The sequence below is a fragment of the Scyliorhinus canicula genome, chromosome 29, assembly GCF_902713615.1.
Source record: "Scyliorhinus canicula chromosome 29, sScyCan1.1, whole genome shotgun sequence".
Taxonomy (NCBI): Eukaryota; Metazoa; Chordata; class Chondrichthyes; order Carcharhiniformes; family Scyliorhinidae; genus Scyliorhinus; species Scyliorhinus canicula.
In genome coordinates this window covers 8,751,344-8,770,788 of record NC_052174.1, presented here as the reverse complement: position 1 = coordinate 8,770,788, position 19,445 = coordinate 8,751,344, and the positions used below count along the sequence as shown (strand labels likewise).

The following is a 19,445-nucleotide window of genomic DNA, read 5'->3' as shown; positions in this document are numbered from 1 at the left end:
ACAGCGTTAACTGAGGGAGTGAGTGAGGGAGTGAGAGCATTAACTGAGGGAGTGAGTGAGAGTGAGTGAGGGAGAGTGGCAGCATTAACTGAGGGAGTGAGTGAGGGAGAGTGACAGTGTTATCTGAGGGAGTGAGTGAGGGAGAGTGAGTGAGGGAGAGTGACAGCATTAACTGAGGGAGTGAGTAAGGGAGAGAGACAGTGTTAACTGAGGGAGTGAGTGAAGGAGAGTGACAGCATTAACTGAGAGAGTGAGTGAGGGAGAGAGACAGCATTAACTGAGGGAGTGAATGAGGGAGAGAGACAGCATTAACTGAGGGAGTGAGTGAGGGAGAGTGAGAGCATTAACTGAGAGAGTGAGTGAGGGAGAGTGACAGCATTAACTGAGGGAGTGAGTGAGGGAGAGTGAGAGCATTAACTGAGGGAGTGAGGGAGAGTGACAGCATTAACTGAGGGAGTGAGTGAGGGAGAGTGAGAGCATTAACTGAGGGAATGAGTGAGGGAGAGTGAGAGCATTAACTGAGGGAGTGAGTGAGAGAGAGTGAGAGCATTAACTGAGGGAGTGAGTGAGGGAGAGTGAGAGCATTAACTGAGGGAGTGAGTGAGGGAGAGTGAGAGCATTAACTGAGGGAGTGAGTGAGGGAGAGTGACAGCATTAACTGAGGGAGTGAGTGAGGGAGAGTGAGAGCATTAACTGAGGGAGTGAGTGGGGGAGAGTGACAGCGTTAACTGAGGGAGTGAGGGAGAGTGAGAGCATTAACTGAGGGAGTGAGTGAGGGAGAGTGACAGCATTAACTGAGGGAGTGAGTGAGAGAGAGTGAGCATTAACTGAGGGAGTGAGTGAGAGAGAGTGACAGCGTTAACTGAGGGAGTGAGTGAGGGAGAGTGAGAGTGTTATCTGAGGGATTGAGTGAGGGAGAGTGACAGCGTTATCTGAGGGATTGAGTGAGGGAGAGTGAGAGCATTAACTGACGGAGTGAGTGAGGGAGTGAAAGCATTAACTGAGGGAGTGAGTGAGGGAGAGTGACAGTGTTATCTGAGGGAGTGAGTGAGGGAGAGTGAGTGAGGGAGAGTGACAGCATTAACTGAGGGAGTGAGTAAGGGAGAGAGACAGTGTTAACTGAGGGAGTGAGTGAGGGAGAGTGACAGCATTAACTGAGAGAGTGAGTGAGGGAGAGAGACAGCATTAACTGAGGGAGTGAGTGAGGGAGAGAGACAGCATTAACTGAGGGAGTGAGTGAGGGAGAGTGAGAGCATTAACTGAGAGAGTGAGTGAGGGAGAGTGACAGCATTAACTGAGGGAGTGAGTGAGGGAGAGTGAGAGCATTAACTGAGGGAGTGAGGGAGAGTGACAGCATTAACTGAGGGAGTGAGTGAGGGTGAGTGACAGCATTAACTGAGGGAGTGAGTGAGGGAGAGTGAGAGCATTAACTGAGGGAGTGAGTGAGAGAGAGTGAGAGCATTAACTGAGGGAGTGAGTGAGGGAGAGTGAGAGCATTAACTGAGGGAGTGAGTGAGGGAGAGTGAGAGCATTAACTGAGGGAGTGAGTGAGGGAGAGTGACAGCATTAACTGAGGGAGTGAGTGAGGGAGAGTGAGAGCATTAACTGAGGGAGTGAGTGAGGGAGAGTGACAGCGTTAACTGAGGGAGTGAGGGAGAGTGAGAGCATTAACTGAGGGAGTGAGTGAGGGAGAGTGACAGCATTAACTGCGGGAGTGAGTGAGAGAGTGAGCATTAACTGAGGGAGTGAGTGAGAGAGAGTGACAGCGTTAACTGAGGGAGTGAGTGAGGGAGAGTGAGAGTGTTATCTGAGGGATTGAGTGAGGGAGAGTGACAGCGTTATCTGAGGGATTGAGTGAGGGAGAGTGAGAGCATTAACTGACGGAGTGAGTGAGGGAGTGAAAGCATTAACTGAGGGAGTGAGTGAGGGAGAGTGACAGCATTAACTGAGGGAGTGAGTGAGGGAGAGTGACAGTGTTAACTGAGGGAGTGAGTGAGGGAGAGTGAGAGCATTAACTGAGGGAGTGAGTGAGGGAGAGAGACAGCGTTAACTGAGGGAGTGAGTGAGGGAGAGTGACAGCATTAACTGAGGGAGTGAGTGAGGGAGAGTGACAGCATTAACTGAGGGAGTGAGTGAGAGTGACAGCATTAACTGAGGGAGTGAGTGAGAGAGAGTGACAGCATTAACTGAGGGGGTGAGTGAGGGGGAGAGACAGCATTAACTGAGGGAGTGAGTGAGGGGGAGAGACAGCATTAACTGAGGGAGTGAGTGAGGGAGAGTGAGAGCATTAACTGAGGGAGAGTGAGGGGAGAGAGTAACAGGTTTAACGGAGGAGGGAGGAATGATATATTTAACTGCAGGAGTGAGAGACGAGGAGCAGCATTAAGTCATGGAGTTGGAAGTCAGTGGGCCCACTCGCACTTCAAAAGCCTTTCACTGGCTATGAAGGTTTGAGAGATCTCTAAGACCTGCTACGGCGGAAAAGAAATAAATGTGCCTCTCGTACGGAGACCCCGGTCTAACCTTCTCCTCGTAAATCTTCCTGATGAGGGTTGCCGCCTGGGCCACCGGCTCCTTCTCACCGATGATGAAGATCTCATCCTTGTTGATGCTGGGAGGGGGGATGTTGATACGAGCTCCGGTCTCCTGCATGATCTCCTGAGCCACTTGTTGTAGCCCCAGCGATGAATGGATGGAAGACCTTCTCCAGATTTATCCTCTCCACAGCCTGTTTGTCCTAGAGGCGGGTCAGAAAACAGGGGTTAAGGCAATTAGGCGAGCTCCTTAACTTCTCCAATACTGTCAACGGTGATCGGGAATTAAAACACCATCTTTCTTACTGGGTGGGTAATGGTAATCAGGTCAGCCACGATTTTACATGGCAGGTTCGAGGGGCCGAATGGCTTATGTCATGAGAGCGTCCCTTTAAGAAATGTTTTTGTCTTATCACATGGCTTCAGTGATGTTTTTGAAAAGGGGTTTCGGATTTATTGCATGTTGTTACCGAATTGGAACAGTTAAGGGGGAATTCATTCAGGGTGATACATAGATTACTGTAGCTGGGTGGGGTATTCATGTTTGTAGTTGATAAAAATGCATGTGTTTTTAAAAAAAAAAAATTTTTTTTTTTTATAAATTTAGATTCCCCAATTATTTTTTCCAATTAAGGGGCAATTTAGCATGGCCAATCCACCTACTCTGCACATTTTTGGGTTGCGGGGGCGAAACCCACGCAGACACGGGGAGAATGTGCAAACTCCACACGGACAGTGACCCAGAGCCGGGATCGAACCTGGGACCTCAGCGCCGTGAGGCGGTTGTGCTAACCACTAGGCCACCGTGCTGCCCTGGTTTAAAATTTTTTACTAAATTCGTGGAATAAACATTGATTTTGATTGAAAGCGCTTAAGGCCTCTGTTGAATAACATCTGAAATGCAGGCCCCTGTGTTCATCATGACCAAAATCAATAAACAGTTGTAGGTCAGATGAACCATGACATACTTTGGAGTTTTCTAAACCCTGGCCCATAACAAATTGGAGGCTCATAGAACATAGAACAGTACAGCACAGAACAGGCCCTTCGGCCCTCGATGTTGTGCCGAGCCATGATCACCCTACTCAAACCCACGTATCCACCCTATACCCGTAACCCAACAACCCCCCCTTAACCTCACTTTAATTAGGACACTACGGGCAATTTAGCATGGCCAATCCACCTAACCCGCACATCTTTGGACTGTGGGAGGAAACCGGAGCACCCGGAGGAAACCCACGCTCGTGGGGTAAAAGTCTATCTTTCGTGATTGGGTTGGCTCAGTGAACTTACAGAGAGTGAGGGGTGAGCATATTTGTGTTTGCTTTTCAGGTGATGTATTCCAGTTTAAGTAGGGAGTGGGTTGTGGACATTGGCTCTTTCAGAGCCTTGAGATGTTTTTGGGGGGCTGGAGAGGGCCACACGCAGTACCTTGGTGACGTTTAAGGGGCATCTTGACAAAGGATGGGACTAGAGGAATACAAAGAAGGGCAAAGAAAAATACAGCACAGGAACAGGCCCTTCAGCCCTTCAAGCCCGTGCCAGCCATGCTGCCCGACTAAACTAAAATCTTCTACACTTCCTGGGTCCGTATCCCTCTATTCCCATCCTATCCCTGTATTTGTCAAGATGCCCCTTAAATGTCACTATCGTCCCTGCTTCCACCACCTCCTCCGGCAGCGAGTTCCAGGCACCCTCTGTATAAAAAAACTTACCTCGTACATCTACTCTAAACCTTGCCCCTCTCACCTTAAACCTATGCCCCTAGTAATTGACCCCTCTACCCTGGGGAAAAGCCTCTGACGATCCACTCTGTCTATGCCCCTCATAATTTTGTCGACCTCTATCAGGTCGCCCCCCTCAACCTCCGTCGTTCCAGTGAGAACAAACCGAGTTTATTCAACCGCTCCTCATAGCTAATACCCTCCATACCAGGCAACATCCTGGTAAATCTCTTCTGCACCCTCTCTAAAGCCTCCACATCCTTCTGATAGTGTGGCGACCAGAATTGAACACTATACTTGAAGTGTAGCCAACAAACCTGCACATCTTTGGACGCGAAAGGGAAACTTAGCGTTGCCAATCCACCTCTGGACTATGGGAGGAAACCGGTGCACCTGGAGGAAATCCACACAGACATGGGGAGAACATGCAATCCCCATACAGGCAAGGCCGACAGGCAAGACAGGCAAGGATATGGACCCCGGAAGTGGAGAAGATTTTAGTTCAGACGGGCAGCATGGTCGGCACGGGCTTGGAGGGCCGAAGGGCCTGTTCCTGTGCTGCACTTTTCTTTGTTCTTACAAACGGAGACTAAAAAAAGGCTTTTAGATTCGGCAAAAACATTGTAGTTAACATTGCCTGACGGGGGCAGCACGGCGGCACAGTGGGTTAGCACTACTGCCTCACGGCGCCGAGGACCCGGGTTCGAATCCCGGCCCTGGGTCACTGTCCGTGTGGAGTTTGCACATTCTCCCCGTGTCTGCGTGGGTTTCGCCCCCACATCCCAAAGATGCGCAGGCTAGGGGGCTTGGCCACGCTAAATTGCCCCTTAATTGGAAAAAATAATTGGGTACTCTAAATTTTAAAATAACATTGCCTGACAAAACACGAAAAGAAGACGTAATTGCGGCAGTAACTGAGCATTTTTATCAATTATAAACATAAATACCCCACGCAGCTACAGTAATCTATGTATAACCCTTAATGAATTCCCCCTTAACTGTTCCAATTCAATAACAAGATGCTCTTGTTCCCTTTCCAAAACAGCAGGTTTGAATCCCTTCCAGAAAGCAGTTATCTTTTTTAAGTTATCAAGTAATCTGGAAGCCGCTTTTAAAATGAAGATAGAGAAACACTTCTTTCAACCTGTGCAGAACAAAGCAGTTCAAAACCAAAGCAAAAGTAAAACCAACTCCCAGAGCCACAGCCCAGCTCCACCCACACAACGACATCACTGAAGCCATAGAACATAGAACATAGAACAGTACAGCACAGAACAGGCCCTTCGGCCCTCAATGTTGTGCCGAGCCATGATCACCCTACTCAAACCCACATATCCACCCTATACCCGAAACCCAACAACCCCCCCCTTAACCTTACATTTATTAGGACACTACGGGCAATTTAGCACGGCCAATCCACCTAACCCGCACATCTTTGGACTGTGATAAGACAAAAACATTTCTCAAAGGGACAGTCCCCTGACACCTACTCCGGGTTCCTATTTCACACCATCTACCCTGGTCTACACCGAGTTAGCGCAATAGCAGTGGAGGCAACTCACCCCCCCCCCCCTCCCCCCTCCCAGCTTCCTGAGGGGCCAGAATTCCCTATGCCCACTCTCTGCGTGAAGACTTGCTTGTCCATTAACAACAGTCTTGGCTATCGTTTTTTTTTATTTTAGAGTACCCAATTATTTTTTTCCAATTAAGGGCCAATTTAGTGTGACCAATCCACTTACTCTACATATCTTTGGGTTGTGGGGGGCGAAACCCACGCAAACAAGGGGAGAATGTGCAAACTCCACACGGACAGTGACCCAGGGCCGGGATCGAACCTGGGACTTCAGCGCCGTGAGGCAGCTGTGCTAACCACTGCGCCACCGTGCTGCCCTTTGGCTATCGTTTTTAACCTGCTACAACCCTCTTCTTGGGCGGCGCGGCAGCACAGTGGTTAGCACTGTGGCTTCCCAGCGCCAGGGTCCCGGGTTCAATTCCCGGCTTGGGCCACTGTCAGTGCGGAGTCTGCTCGTTCTGCCCCAGTGTCCCAGTGGGTTTCCTCCCACAGTCCAAAGACGCGCGGGTTAGATGAAGTGGCCGTGGTCAATGCAAGGGGTCGCGGGGTTAGGACAGGGGAGTGGGCCTTGGTGGAGTGCTCTTTCAGAGGGTCGGTGCCGGCTCGATGGGCCGAATGGCCTCCTTCGACACTGGCCAATGATGGACTTGAAACGTTAGTATATCGGATTCTCAGGGGGTTTGACAGGGTCGATGCTGAGAGGTTGTTTCCCCGTGTGGGAGAGTCTGGGACCAGAGGGCAGAATCTCAGAGTGAGGGCGGGGGGGCGCCCATTTCAGACAGAGATGAGGAGGAATTTCTTCTCTCGGAGGGGAGTGAATCTGTGGAATTCACAGAGAGCTGTAGAGGCCGGGTCGCTAAGTACGTTCAAGGCCGAGATTTTTCATCAGTGATGGGATCGAGGTTTACGGGAATGAGGCAAGTAAGTGGAGCTGAGGTTTATCACATCAGATCAGTCACGACCTCATTAAATGGCGGAGCAGACTTCGATGGGCCGAATGGCCCAATTCTGTTCCGACTGTGTTGTGGTCTTGCACGAGCGAACACAGGTCCATCTGAGCATCAACCAAACGCGTCCGATCGCATTTTGAGAGGAAGTTGCGGGCGGGCCTACCTGTTCAGCCGAGATGAGCAGGATCTCGTGCCGAGACTTCTCGATGCCTTCCTTTGTCCCGGTGATTTTAATCTGGTTGCTGGGGTCATCGGGGCGGGGGATGTTGATCTTCGTGGCGGTCTTCAACTCAAGTTCCTGCAGCTTCTCTCCATTCTTGCCGATGACGAACCGGTGGTGTTCCTTTGGGATGGTGACAGTCGCCGAAGCCTACGGGAGTTAAACAGCCCGGTGAAACACCGAAACGCAGGTCACGAAAGCGGGGGGGGGGGGGGGGGGGGGGGGGGGGGGGGGGGGAGATTTGCAAATCTGTTCACTTATTCAGCCTTCGCCCCACAGTCTGTTCACGGACGTTAATTGTCCCACTACATTAAGAAGTCTTCCAACACCAGGTTAAAGTCCAACAGGTTTATTTGGAATCATAGTATCATAGAATTTACAGTGCAGAAGGAGACCATTCGGCCCATCGAGTCTGCACCGGCTCTTGGAAAGAGCACCCTACCCAAGGTCAACACCAGCGTTTCTGTGTTTCACCAGGCTGTTTAACTCCCATGCTAAATTGCCCGTAGTGTCTTAAAAAAAAAGTAAGGTTAAGGGGGGAGTTGTTGGGTTACGGGTATAGGGTGGATACGTGAGTTTGAGTAGGGTGATCATTGCTCGGCACAACATCGAGGGCCGAAGGGCCTGTTCTGTGCTGTACTGTTCTAAATCTAAATCTAAATCTAAACCTCCACCCTATCCCCATAACCCAGTATCCCCACCCAACACTAAGGGCAATTTTGGACACTAAGGGCAATTTATCACGGCCCATCCACCCTAACCTGCACATCTTTGGGGTGTGGGAGGAAACCGGAGCACCCGGAGGAAACCCACGCACACACGGGGAGAACGTGCAGACTCCGCACAGACAGTGACCCAAGCCGGGAATCGACCCTGGACCCTGGAGCTATGAAGCAATTGTGCTATCCACAATGCTACCGTGCTGCCCTACAGACAAGTCAATGATGCAAGACGATACTTTGAATGCGAGTACCATCTTTTTAAAATACTCCCCCTCAGAGAATGGTCCCCTGTGCTAAAATGGAGGCTTTCATTTGAGAGACAGGCCCGAGGGGGAGGGAGTGGGGGGGGCACTTCACGAAGGGCAATGTTCGAGCTATCCAAAATGTGAAACCCTTAACGCCCTTGCCTCATAGAAAATGCGTCAGTCCTACAAGGTGGTGGTGAATGTGATTCACACCGGATTATAATCTGTCTATACATGTGCCTATATTGTAAGTGCAGTTGCACTACCTGACCACCAGGGGGGGAGTAGCTCTGGGAATGCTCGGGAATTGTACTGGGCTTCTCCCTTGGCTCCGCCCAGGACTCCTCCCCCTGGAGCTGCTGTATAAAGATCAGTGCCACAGGGTCAGCCGGCCAGTTCACCGAAAGTTCAACGGCTAACCGGCTGGCTCTGTTGTGAGTATATTAAAACCGCTATTCTAATCCTACAAGCACGTGTCCGTAGAATTGTTGGTTCCAACAAAGGTTCAACAGCTCTTGGCTGCGAGAGTCCCAGATTCCCACTCCCCACAGTGAGGGAAATGTTCCTGAAATCGACCCTGAATAACCAGGGCCTCTAAGTTTAAGGCCCTGCCCCCCTTTTGGATTCCCCCCCCCCCCCCCCCCCACTCCCCCCACTCCTTCCCTTCCCCCCACCTCCCGCAAGCAGAGGAAACGAGCTTCACACATTTACCTCACCAATTCCTCAAAGACTTCAATTAGATCATCCATTAATCTTCTACAGTCAAGGGAATGCTGAGCTCGACGAGGCAACAGAATTGGACCCCATTAGTCCTGATATCTCCCACAGGGCCCAGGTGACTCAGGCTTTGTTGGGAGTAGGGGGTTTCCCCTGAGGCGGAGGATGTAGGTGACAGGTGCAGGAGAAAGCCTGCGAATCATGGCCGTAGCTTTTGGCCTTGCCCGCAGTTTGGGGGATTCTGAGCTTCGTTCTTTGTGGTGGTATGATTAGCATAGCTGCCTGCCATTGGTGCAGAACACCGGCTTACCATTGGCCCTGGTCGGTCATGTGCCTCTCGACCGATTGGTTGAGACCAGTCATGTGACGGCTCCCCGATTGGTCGAGAGGCTGAGTTAACCCCGCCTCCGGGGCGGGGTATAAATACCCAGTACTCCCGGCGGTCGCCCATTTACTGTAATCGACCGCAGGGCTAACATCTAGCTGATTAAAGCCATACTCTTGTACAGCAACTCGTCTCGCGTTCAATTGATGGTACATCATTCTTCGAGACCCTGTCGGAAATAGTGGGGTTGGATGATGATACTGTGGCGCCTCTGGGGGCGATTTCCGGTGCGATTTCTGGGGGAACAATTGGAGGAGATTAAGTTCGCTCTCAGAGGGTCGGCAGAGGGGTTCTATGTGAGATGGAGGCTCCTTCTGACTCTCTTTGAGGATCTGTTTGTCGCCAGCGGGTAGGGGGGTCTGTTGGGAAGGGGGATGTTGGGGTCGTTTAGGGGAGAAAAAGGGGGAAGTAACAAACCCGTTTGAAATTGGTGATATTTGTTTGTTGACACACACAGACTCACAAACACACGCAGAGACATACTCACACAGAGACACACAAGGACACACACACGGACACACACACACGGACACACACACACGGACACACACACACAGACACGCGCAGAGACATACTCACACAGAGACACACACGGACACACACACACGGACACACAAACACACGCAGAGATATACTCACACAGAGACACACAAGGACACACACACGGACACACACACACGGACACACACACACGGACACACACACACAGACACACACACACAGACACACGCAGAGACATACTCACACAGAGACACACAAGGACACACACACACGGACACACACACACGGACACACACAGAGACATACTTACACAGAGACACACACGGACACACACACACGGACACACACAGAGACATACTTACACAGAGACACACACGGACACACACACACAGACACACTAACACACGCAGAGATATACTCACACCGAGACACACAAGGACTCACACGGACGGACACACAAACACACAGACACATGGACACACACAGACACACATACACACACACAAACACACAGAGACATGCACAGACACACGCGGACACACACACGGACGCACACAATAAACACACGCAGAGACATACTCACACAGACACACACACACGCAGAGACATACTCACACAGAGACACACGCGGACACACACAGACACACACGAACATACACATATACACACCACACACATATGGGCACACATCTACACACGGACACACACACATATGGACACACGGACACACACACGGACATACACACGGACACACACACAGACAAACACACGGACACACAACAGTGAGGTACTATTCCTGACGGCTGACCTGGGTCTGAAGCCGAGCCACGATTTCCTTCCTTGCCTTCATAACAGAGTCCAGTTTGCCGGTCACCATGATGGACATGCCCTGGTCTTTGGCCAGTGAGAGCTCAATGTGGGCCCCCGTCTTCTGCATGATGTCCAGGCACACCTTCGCCTCCTCGCCCTCGCCAAACTGACTGTTGTCCTTGTACCTGCGCTCCTCCAGGGGGACGTGAAACACCTGGGGGTGGGGGGAACGAGACAAAGAGAGAGAGACAGATAACACCCGCCATGCTCACCCTCTTGTAGCGCAGTGGGTAAAGCGCTGAGGTCAGGAGTAATAGAACATAGAACATAGACCCACGCAGACACGGAGAGAATGCGCGAACCCCACACGGACAGTGACCCCGGGATCGAAACCGGGTCCCCGGCCACGTGAGGCAGCAGTGCCAACCGCTGCGCCGCCACGCCGCCCTGAGGGACGAAAACCTAACCATCTGTGATGAATGTAGGCATTTCAGACATCAATGCTTCACAGCTCCAGGGTCCCAGGTTCGATTCCCGGCTGGGTCACTGTCTGTGTGGAGTCTGCACGTCCTCCCCGTGTGTGTGTGGGTTTCCTCCGGGTGCTCCGGTTTCCTCCCACAGTCCAAAGATGTGCGGGTTAGGTGGATTGGCCATGCTAAAATTGCCCGTAGTGTAAGGTTAATGGGGGGATTGTTGGGTTACGGGTTACGTGGGTTTAAGTAGGGTGATCATTGCTCGGCACAACATCGAGGGCCGAAGGGCCTGTTCTGTGCTGTACTGTTCTATGTTCTATGTTCTATATCGCATTGAAAGTATTTGGTGCGGTGAGGGTTCAAAGTCTGGGGTGGTGTGTTTGACTGCTGCAGTCACGTGTTATCAGAAATCCTGGTTCGCAAGACAGCCAGGCCTTTTGTGAGTCAGGGGGGGGGGGGGGGGTGCAATTAAAGCATCGTAAAAGCTTGGGATGGTTTATTGTTTTATAGATTAAGAGGGTTGCCTGTGGAATTGTGTTCAGCTGGTAAGGTGATGTGGTTAATGATAGGAGCTGACGTACCCGGTATTTTACAGAAAAGCAGGCAGGGCCCTTGGGAGAGGGAAATCAAACTGAGAAGACAGTTCCTGAAGACTGTAACAGTGTAGGCCTCAAACCGAGGCTCCCACCTGTCCTCTCGGCTGGCCGTAAACAAAGTTGCACCCGGCCGGTATTGCCAAGAAAGGAAAGGGGGGATGTTCTCCTCCGCGCCCCAACCAATATAGACCCCGGGGATCGACTTAAGAAAAGACCTCAACAACCATCCATGTTCTCTGTGGGATTCTGCTACCCGTAAACTGGCTGCCTCGTTCCCCCACAGCGCACCAGTTTGGAAAGCGGTCCATTGGCCCCGGGAATGCTCTGGGAGTCATCCCAAGGGGGCGTTAAAGGTAGTACAGGATCACAGACATGTCTTTTTTTTAATAAATTTAGAGTACCCAATTCACTTTTTCCAATTAAGGGGCAATTTAGCGCGGCCAATCCACCCTACCCTGCACATAGAACATAGAACAGTACAGCACAGAACAGGCCCTTCGGCCCTCGATGTTGTGCCGAGCAATGATCACCCTACTCAAACCCACGTATCCACCCTATACCCGTAACCCAACAACCCCCCCCCCCCCTAACCTTACTTTTAAGGACACTACGGGCAATTTAGCACGGCCAATCCACCTAACCCGCACATCTTTGGACTGTGGGAGGAAACCGGAGCACCCGGAGGAAACCCACGCACACACGGGGAGGACGTGCAGACTCCGCACAGACAGTGACCCAGCCGGGAATCGAACCTGGGACCCTGGAGCTGTGAAGCATTTATGCTAACCACCATGCTACCGTGCTGCCCACATCTTTGGGTTGTGGGGGCGAAACCCACACAGACACAGGGAGAATCAGCAAACTCCACATGGACGGTGACCCAGAGCCGGGATCGAACCCGGGACCCCGGCGACGTGAGGCAGCAGTGCTAACCCACTGTGCCACTGTGCTGCCCAGGTCTTGTCTTAAGTAGATCCCTGGGGTCCATTTCGCTGCGTGTTTTACCACGGCGAGTGCACGCATACCTGGGTTACCACTGAGGATTTGATGGGTCGGATTTTGCTCCATGCGCCAACTGGTTCTCCGGACTTGTCCCCCGACGTTCCCTTCTCCGGGAGAGGAGGGAAAGCCTCCAGGTAAGTGGGGATATAAGCTTCATCCTCAGATACTCCACCTGCAAACACATAAGCCACAATGTAAGTGAGCATCACAAGAGCTGCTACCGTTGGGACAGTAGCCGCTTGATGAGACTCACGTCCGTCACTGCCTCAGGCACCCTTGGTTGTGCCATGGTTTCTCTGACCAGGGCGTGCGATAGAGCAGAGCGGGCTCGCATCGTTCCCTCATCGTCACTGGCACCGTTTCTTCCCCTCCCTTCCAGACGCCAGATGGGCCCTCTTGGGAACCGTGTCCCGGCATTCGCCCCTCCTCTTCTGAAGGTGTTAAGGGTGGGGGGAATGACCAGAAGCCCTCTCTTAACAGGCTAACGTCCCACTCTAATTGTGCGAGCCCTCGGCAGCGCTATTCGACTGCAGAGGCATCGCAGTCAGACCCGGGTCTGCCCTCACCTGATACGCACGCACACTCCCACCATGGAAACGAGATGAGATCCCAGTAACAGCCCCCAGAAGTCCAAGGGCGACCCACAGGGGTCAGTTGAGGTCGGCTATCTCGCGGCAGACTGGAACGTGGAATGAGGGGGGGGGGGGGGGGGCCTCCTGCTGTGCACTGGGGTCAGCAGCGGCCCGTGGGGGTCAAGTCTCAACTCAAGAGGGCTGCGGAGCACCAAATCAAGGCCCACTCTTCAAGCGCAGGGCGGAGGGTGCTGTCACACGGGCGTGATGCCAAAATGCGCCTCTCCCACGCCCCCACACACCATTCCACCCCCCCCCCCCCCCCCCCCCGCCTTTGCCCTCCTGGGTAAACATAAATGACTCCTTTCCCAATGTCCTAGGGTCAATATTTATCCCTCACAATGGCGGCATTGCAGTCATTATCACGGTGCTGGTTATGGGAGATCTCTGTGCACAAAATGGCCGCCACGTTTACTGCATGGTCACTTCAGCCCAGGCATCGACCTTCGACCCCTATCTTGCTAAACACGGCAGCCACCTGCCCGGCAGCACCCGCCTGCCCGGCAGCACCCACCTCTGGTCTCCTGGTCGCCTAGGCCACTGCGATGCTCAGCGAAGCTCTCCGGCGTCAGCACGGCAACCGAGCTCATGGTTCCAAATCCCAGATCTGACAGATTCCGATATTCCACTGCGGAGACAACAAAAAGGATTTGGGGTGAGGGGGAGGGAGAAAGAGGGCAACCCCCCCCCCCCTTCCCCAACCAGATGCCCGTTAAATACATCGACCCTGCCCGCCTCAATGACCCGCTGTGGGGGGGGGGGTTTCCATGTTGGCTCAGCGGGTTAGCGCTGCTGCTTCACAACGTCAGGGTCCCAGGTTCCATTCCCGGCTTGGGTCACTCTCTGTGCGGAGTCCGCACGTTCTCTCCCCGTGTCTGCGTGGCGGGCGCTCCGGTTTCCCCCCGCACTCCAAAGATGTGCAGGTGAGGTGTGGTTACGGGGGTCTGGGCGTAGGTGGAGCGTCCTGTCTGAGGGGTGGTGCAGACTCGATGGGCCGAATGGCCCTCCTTTTCATTGCGGGAATGGGATGGCTCTATTCTCATCAGTGTCTGGGTCAGGAGGGGTTTATACTGAATTTCTTACACTCGAATCAATCCATATCCGTCACGGTGACGTTTATGGGTCCTAACTTGGGTACCACAAAGTGGGAACATGATTATGTCTACTCACAGTGGGGCGGGCACGGCGGCGCAGTGGGTTAGCGCTGCTGCCTCACGGAGCCGAGGACCCGGGTTCGATCCCGGCTCTGGGTCACTGCCCGTGTGGAGTTTGCACATTCTCCCCGTGTCTGCGCGGGTTTCGCCCCCACAACCCAAAGATGTGCAGGGTAGGTGGATTGTAAATTGCCCCTCAATTGGAAAAATTAAAATAAGCGGTGGTGGTATAGTGGTGAGCAGAGCTGCCTTCCCAGCAGTTACGCCGGGTTCGATTCCCGGCCATCGCAATTGGAAAAATTCCACAAAAAAAAATTAATATTTACTCAAAGCACACCTGGACGAACATGGGCAGACAATATAAAATACAGAGTTTGAACAGAAAGATCTCGGCATCCAGGTACATAAATCCCTGAAAGTTGCCACCCAGGTTAATAGGGCTGTTAAGAAGGCATATGGTGTGCTAGCCTTTATCAGTAGGGGGATTGAGTTTCGGAGCCACAAGGTCATGTTGCAGCTGTACGAAACTCTGGTGCGGCCGCACCTGGAGTACTGCGTGCAGTTCTGGTCACCACATTATAGGAAGGATGTGGAAGCTTTGGAAAGGGTTCAGAGGAGATTTACTAGGATGTTGCCTGGTATGGAGGGAAGGTCTTACGAGGAAAGGCTCAGGGACTTGAGGTTGTTTTCGTTAGAGAGGAGAAGGCTGAGAGGTGACTTAATAGAGACATATAAGATAGTCAGAGGGTTAGATAGGGTGGACAGTGAGAGTCTCTTTCCTCGGATGGTGATGACCAACACGAGGGGACATAGCTTTAAATTGAGGGGTGGTAGATATAGGACAGATGTCAGAGGCAGTTTCTTTACTCAGAGAGTAGTAGGGGTGTGGAACGCCCTGCCTGCAACGGTAGTAGACTCGCCAAATTTAAGGGCATTTAAGTGGCATATCCCTGCCCTCCCTCGCAAGCGGGTGCTGAACATCCCGCGGCGCGATGTGAGGAGGAGGAGGAGGAGGAACATAGAACAGTACAGTACAGAACAGGCCCTTCGGCCCTCGATGTTGTGCCGAGCCATGATCACCCTACTCAAACCCACGTATCCACCCTATACCCGTAACCCAACAACCCCCCCTTAACCTTACTTTTTAGGACACTAAGGGCAATTTAGCACGGCCAATCCACCTAACCCGCACATCTTTGGACTGTGGGAGGAAACCGGAGCACCCGGAGGAAACCCACACACACACGGGGAGGACGTGCAGACTCCGCACAGACAGTGACCCAGCCGGGAACCGAACCTGGGACCCTGGAGCTGTGAAGCATTGATGCTGACCACCATGCTACCGTGCTGCCCCGGAGGAGCAGGCGGAGGTCTCCCGGGTCAATGCCACAATCCCTCCGCCAACACGGTGAAGGCCGTCGCATCGCGGTTGGTTGGGAGCCTGTCGGGCCTGCGGTGGCTTGCTGCGCTGGGAGGGCGGGCGGCCGGCCTGCAGAATGGCTTTGTTGTGAAGCGCACTGCCTAATTCTAAGCCGTCCCCTGTGCCGCCTCCTAGTGCCACCCCCCCCGGCTTCAGTGGGCCCTGAAGGGGCCCCCGCGTCAGCCGGACTCACCTGCAAAATGGTCTAAAGCCAGAAAAGACCGTCCTGAATGAGGTGTCGCTTCAGTGTGACTTTGTGTCTTTTGTCCTGAAGAGAAAGGAAAAAGCGGACGGGGGGTTTTTTTTAAATGTAGTTTCAAAACTCCCCCTCGCGCGCCGCTGAGTGCTGACTACATTTGTTCCTGGGACCTGGGCCCGGCATTTGTTGCCCATCCCTAATTGTCCCTCGAGAAGGTGGTGGGGGAGCCGCCTTCCTGAGCCGCTGAAGCCCCCTGTGGTTGTAGGTACACCCGCAGCGCTGTTAGGGAGGGGGGTTCCAGGATTTTGACCCCAGCGGACAGCGGCCGATATATTTCCCAGTCGGGGCGGTGAGTGACTGGGAGGGGAACCTCCAGGTGGGTGGGGTTCCCAGCTATCTGCTGCCCTCCTCCTTCCGAGTGGCCGCGGTGACCGTCTGTCGGAGGGGCCTTGGCGAGTCCCCACAGTGGATTTGTCGACGGTACACACTGTGTGCGTCGGTGGTGGAGGGAGTGAAACACACACAGAAAACAGGAGCAGGAGGAGGCCATTCGGCCCTTCGAGCCTGCTCTGCCATTCATTACGATCATGGCTGATCATCAAGTTCAATACCCTGATCCCGCCTTCCCCCCCAAATCCCTTTAGCCCCAAGAACTATATCGAATTCCTGCTCAAAATTACTCAACGTTTTGGCCTCAACTACTTCCTGCGGGAGCGAATTCCACAGATTCCCCGCTCTCTCTGGGTGAAGAAATTTCTCCTCACCTCAGTCCTAAAAGGTTGACCCCCTTATCCTCAAACTATGACCCCTAATCCTGGACTCCCCCACCATCGGGAACATTCTTTCTGAATCTACCCTGTCTAATCCTGTTAGAATTTTATACGGTTCTATAAGATCCCCTCTCACTCTTCTAAACGCCAATGAATATCATAGAATTTACAGTGCAGAGAGGAGGCCATTCGGCCCATCGAGTCATGCACTGGCCCTTGGACTGGGGTCAGCAGCGGCACCCCACTTAGGTTCAAGCCCACCCCTCCACCCCATCCCCGTAACCTCACCTAATCTTTGGACACCGAGGGGCAATTTATCACGGCCAATCCACCCTAACCCGCACATCTTTGGACTGGGGGAGGAAAACCGGAGCACCCGGAGGAGACCCACGCAGACACGGGGGAGGAGGTGCAGACTCTGCACAGACAGTCACCCTAGGCCGGGAATCGAACCCGGGACCCTGGAGCAATAATCCTGACCGATTTAGTGTCTCTCCTCATATAACAGTCCCGCCATCCCCGGAATCAGCCGGGCAAACCTTCGCTGCATTCCCTCGAGAGCAAGAACATCCTTCCTCAGAGAAGGAGACCGAAACTGTGCCCAATATTCCAGGTGTGGCCTCACCAAGGCCCTGTATAATTGCAGTAAACACATCTCTATTCCTGTACTCAAATCCTCTGGCTATGAAGGCCAACATACCATTTGCCTTCTTTACCGCCTGCTGTACCTGCGCGCTTACTTTCAACGACTGACGCACAAAGACAGCAAGGTCTCGCTGAGTAGCCGCCTCTCTCAATTTACACCCATTCAAATAATAATCTGCCTGCCTATTTTTGCGACTGAAGCGGATAACTTCACATTTATCCACACTATACTGCATCTGCCCTGCATGTTCCCACTCACTCAGTCACAAAGGTTTAAGGCAGGATGGAAGGTATGGGTTTGATAAATGTTGCGGCAACAAGTCACAGAACTTTTTTAAAAGTTTGATGTACCCAGTTCTTTTTTGCTCCAATCAAGGGGGCAATTTAGCGCGGCCAATCCACCTACCCTGCACATCTTTGGGTTATAGAATATATAGAACATAGAACATAGAACAGTACAGCACAGAACAGGCCCTTCGGCCCTCAATGTTGTGCCGAGCCATGATCACCCTACTCAAACCCACGTATCCACCCTATACCCGTAACCCAACAACCCCCCCCTTAACCTTACTTTAATTAGGACACTACGGGCAATTTAGCATGGCCAATCCACCTAACCCGCACATCTTTGGACTGTGGGAGGAAACCGGAGCACCCGGAGGAAACCCACACACACACACAGGGGGAGGACGTGCAGACTCCGCACAGACAGTGACCCAGCCGGGAATCAAACCTGGGACACTGGAGCTGTGAAGCATTTATGCTAACCACCATGCTACCCTGCTGCCCCTAAGATATAGAGAAATACAGCACAGAACAGGCCCTTCGGCCCACGATGTTGTGCCGAACTTTTGTCCGACGTTAATCATAGATCATAGAATTTTGGACACACTGGGCAATTTCATCATCCACCCAACCTGCACATCTTTGGACTGTGGGAGGAAACCGGAGCACCCGGAGGAAACCCACGCAGACACGGGGAGGATGTGCAAACTCCACACGGACGGGATCGAGCCCGGGTCCTCGGTGGCTTGAGGCAGCAGCGCTAACCCACTGTGCCGCCGTTCAAATCACACAGAACTAACCCTTTCAGAAACCCAACGTGCGTCCTTCAGGGAGTAACATCGCACAGGCTCCCCGGAGGAGGGGTGAAATTCCCGGTGCTCGATTTTCACCTACGATCTTACAGACGTTCCAAGGGCAGGCTGGGGAGGGGGGGGTGTTGAGTGGGGTGGTCAAGGTTCGAAGCAGGGTACCGATCGCGTGGGGTTTTCTGCTGGGGATCAGTCGCCTGTTAAGGTGCACTTTGTCGTAAAACCAACCTAGCTAGCCCACAACGTACCTAGCTAGCCCACAACGTACCCCCCCATCAGAATTCCCTTCTATTCCCTTCTCCCTCGTGTGGTCACCCAGCTGCCCCTCGAGTGTGTCACCGCTGCCTGCAGCCCCGTCTCACCCGGACGCAAGCCTCCCGCGCACACGAGGGCAGCGGCAATTAGATCGCGGACCGCCTGCGCCCGAGCTCTCCCCGCCTGCCTCAATCTGCCACACGAGTCTCCCAGTCTCCCGGGTGGAGCCCATGAGGGTCCAGCTCTGCCCGTCCTCCCTCGCCACCCTCACTCCAATCTGGATCACGGCCCCTCTGCCGCAAAAGTCTGGACAGCCGGATGAGCAGCGGGGAGGGCAGAGCTGGACATTGTCCGCCCCCACAACTCTGCCGCCGTGGTGTGCTCACGCGGCGGGCGCGGGAACGAGCCACTCGACCGAGGCGGCAGGTGACCATGGAAACTCAGCCCGTCCCCAGACACCATGACACGGATGCCAAAGAGAGCCACGCGGGTGGGTACTGACCATGAATAGTCTGGGTCACCCAAGGTTGGCATCACACAAATCCCACCCCAGAGCTCAATCTTGTCGGCCGCTTGTGAGGTCACGGGTGACAAGCGGGAGGATTATTGCATTGTTCTGTGTCTCTGTGACCTCGTCAAACTATCGCATCAGAGACACTGGGAGAGGGAGGAGGCAGGGAGTGGAGCCAGGGAGTGGAGCCAGGCACGGAGGCAACAGTGAGGGGGTGGAGGAGGGAGTGAGAGATGGGGGGGAGGGAGAAGAGTGAGGGAAGGCGGGGAACGGAAGGGAGTGAGGAAGTGACGGAGGTAAGGAGGAGAGGGAG

General features: G+C 53.2%; 1 protein-coding gene across 1 annotated transcript; it reads right to left on the bottom strand.

Moving 5' to 3' along the window:
• Nucleotides 1-2,433: 2,433 nt before the first annotated feature.
• LOC119958297 (vigilin-like) lies at nucleotides 2,434-19,193 on the bottom strand. The gene is given in 8 exon segments (XM_038786731.1): nucleotides 2,434-2,677; nucleotides 2,679-2,737; nucleotides 6,945-7,151; nucleotides 10,380-10,595; nucleotides 12,476-12,624; nucleotides 13,599-13,712; nucleotides 15,852-15,926; nucleotides 19,124-19,193. Coding segments are annotated over 6 exon segments (951 nt in total). The 5' UTR covers nucleotides 13,675-13,712; nucleotides 15,852-15,926; nucleotides 19,124-19,193.
• Between the last annotated feature and the right edge of the window lie 252 nt (nucleotides 19,194-19,445).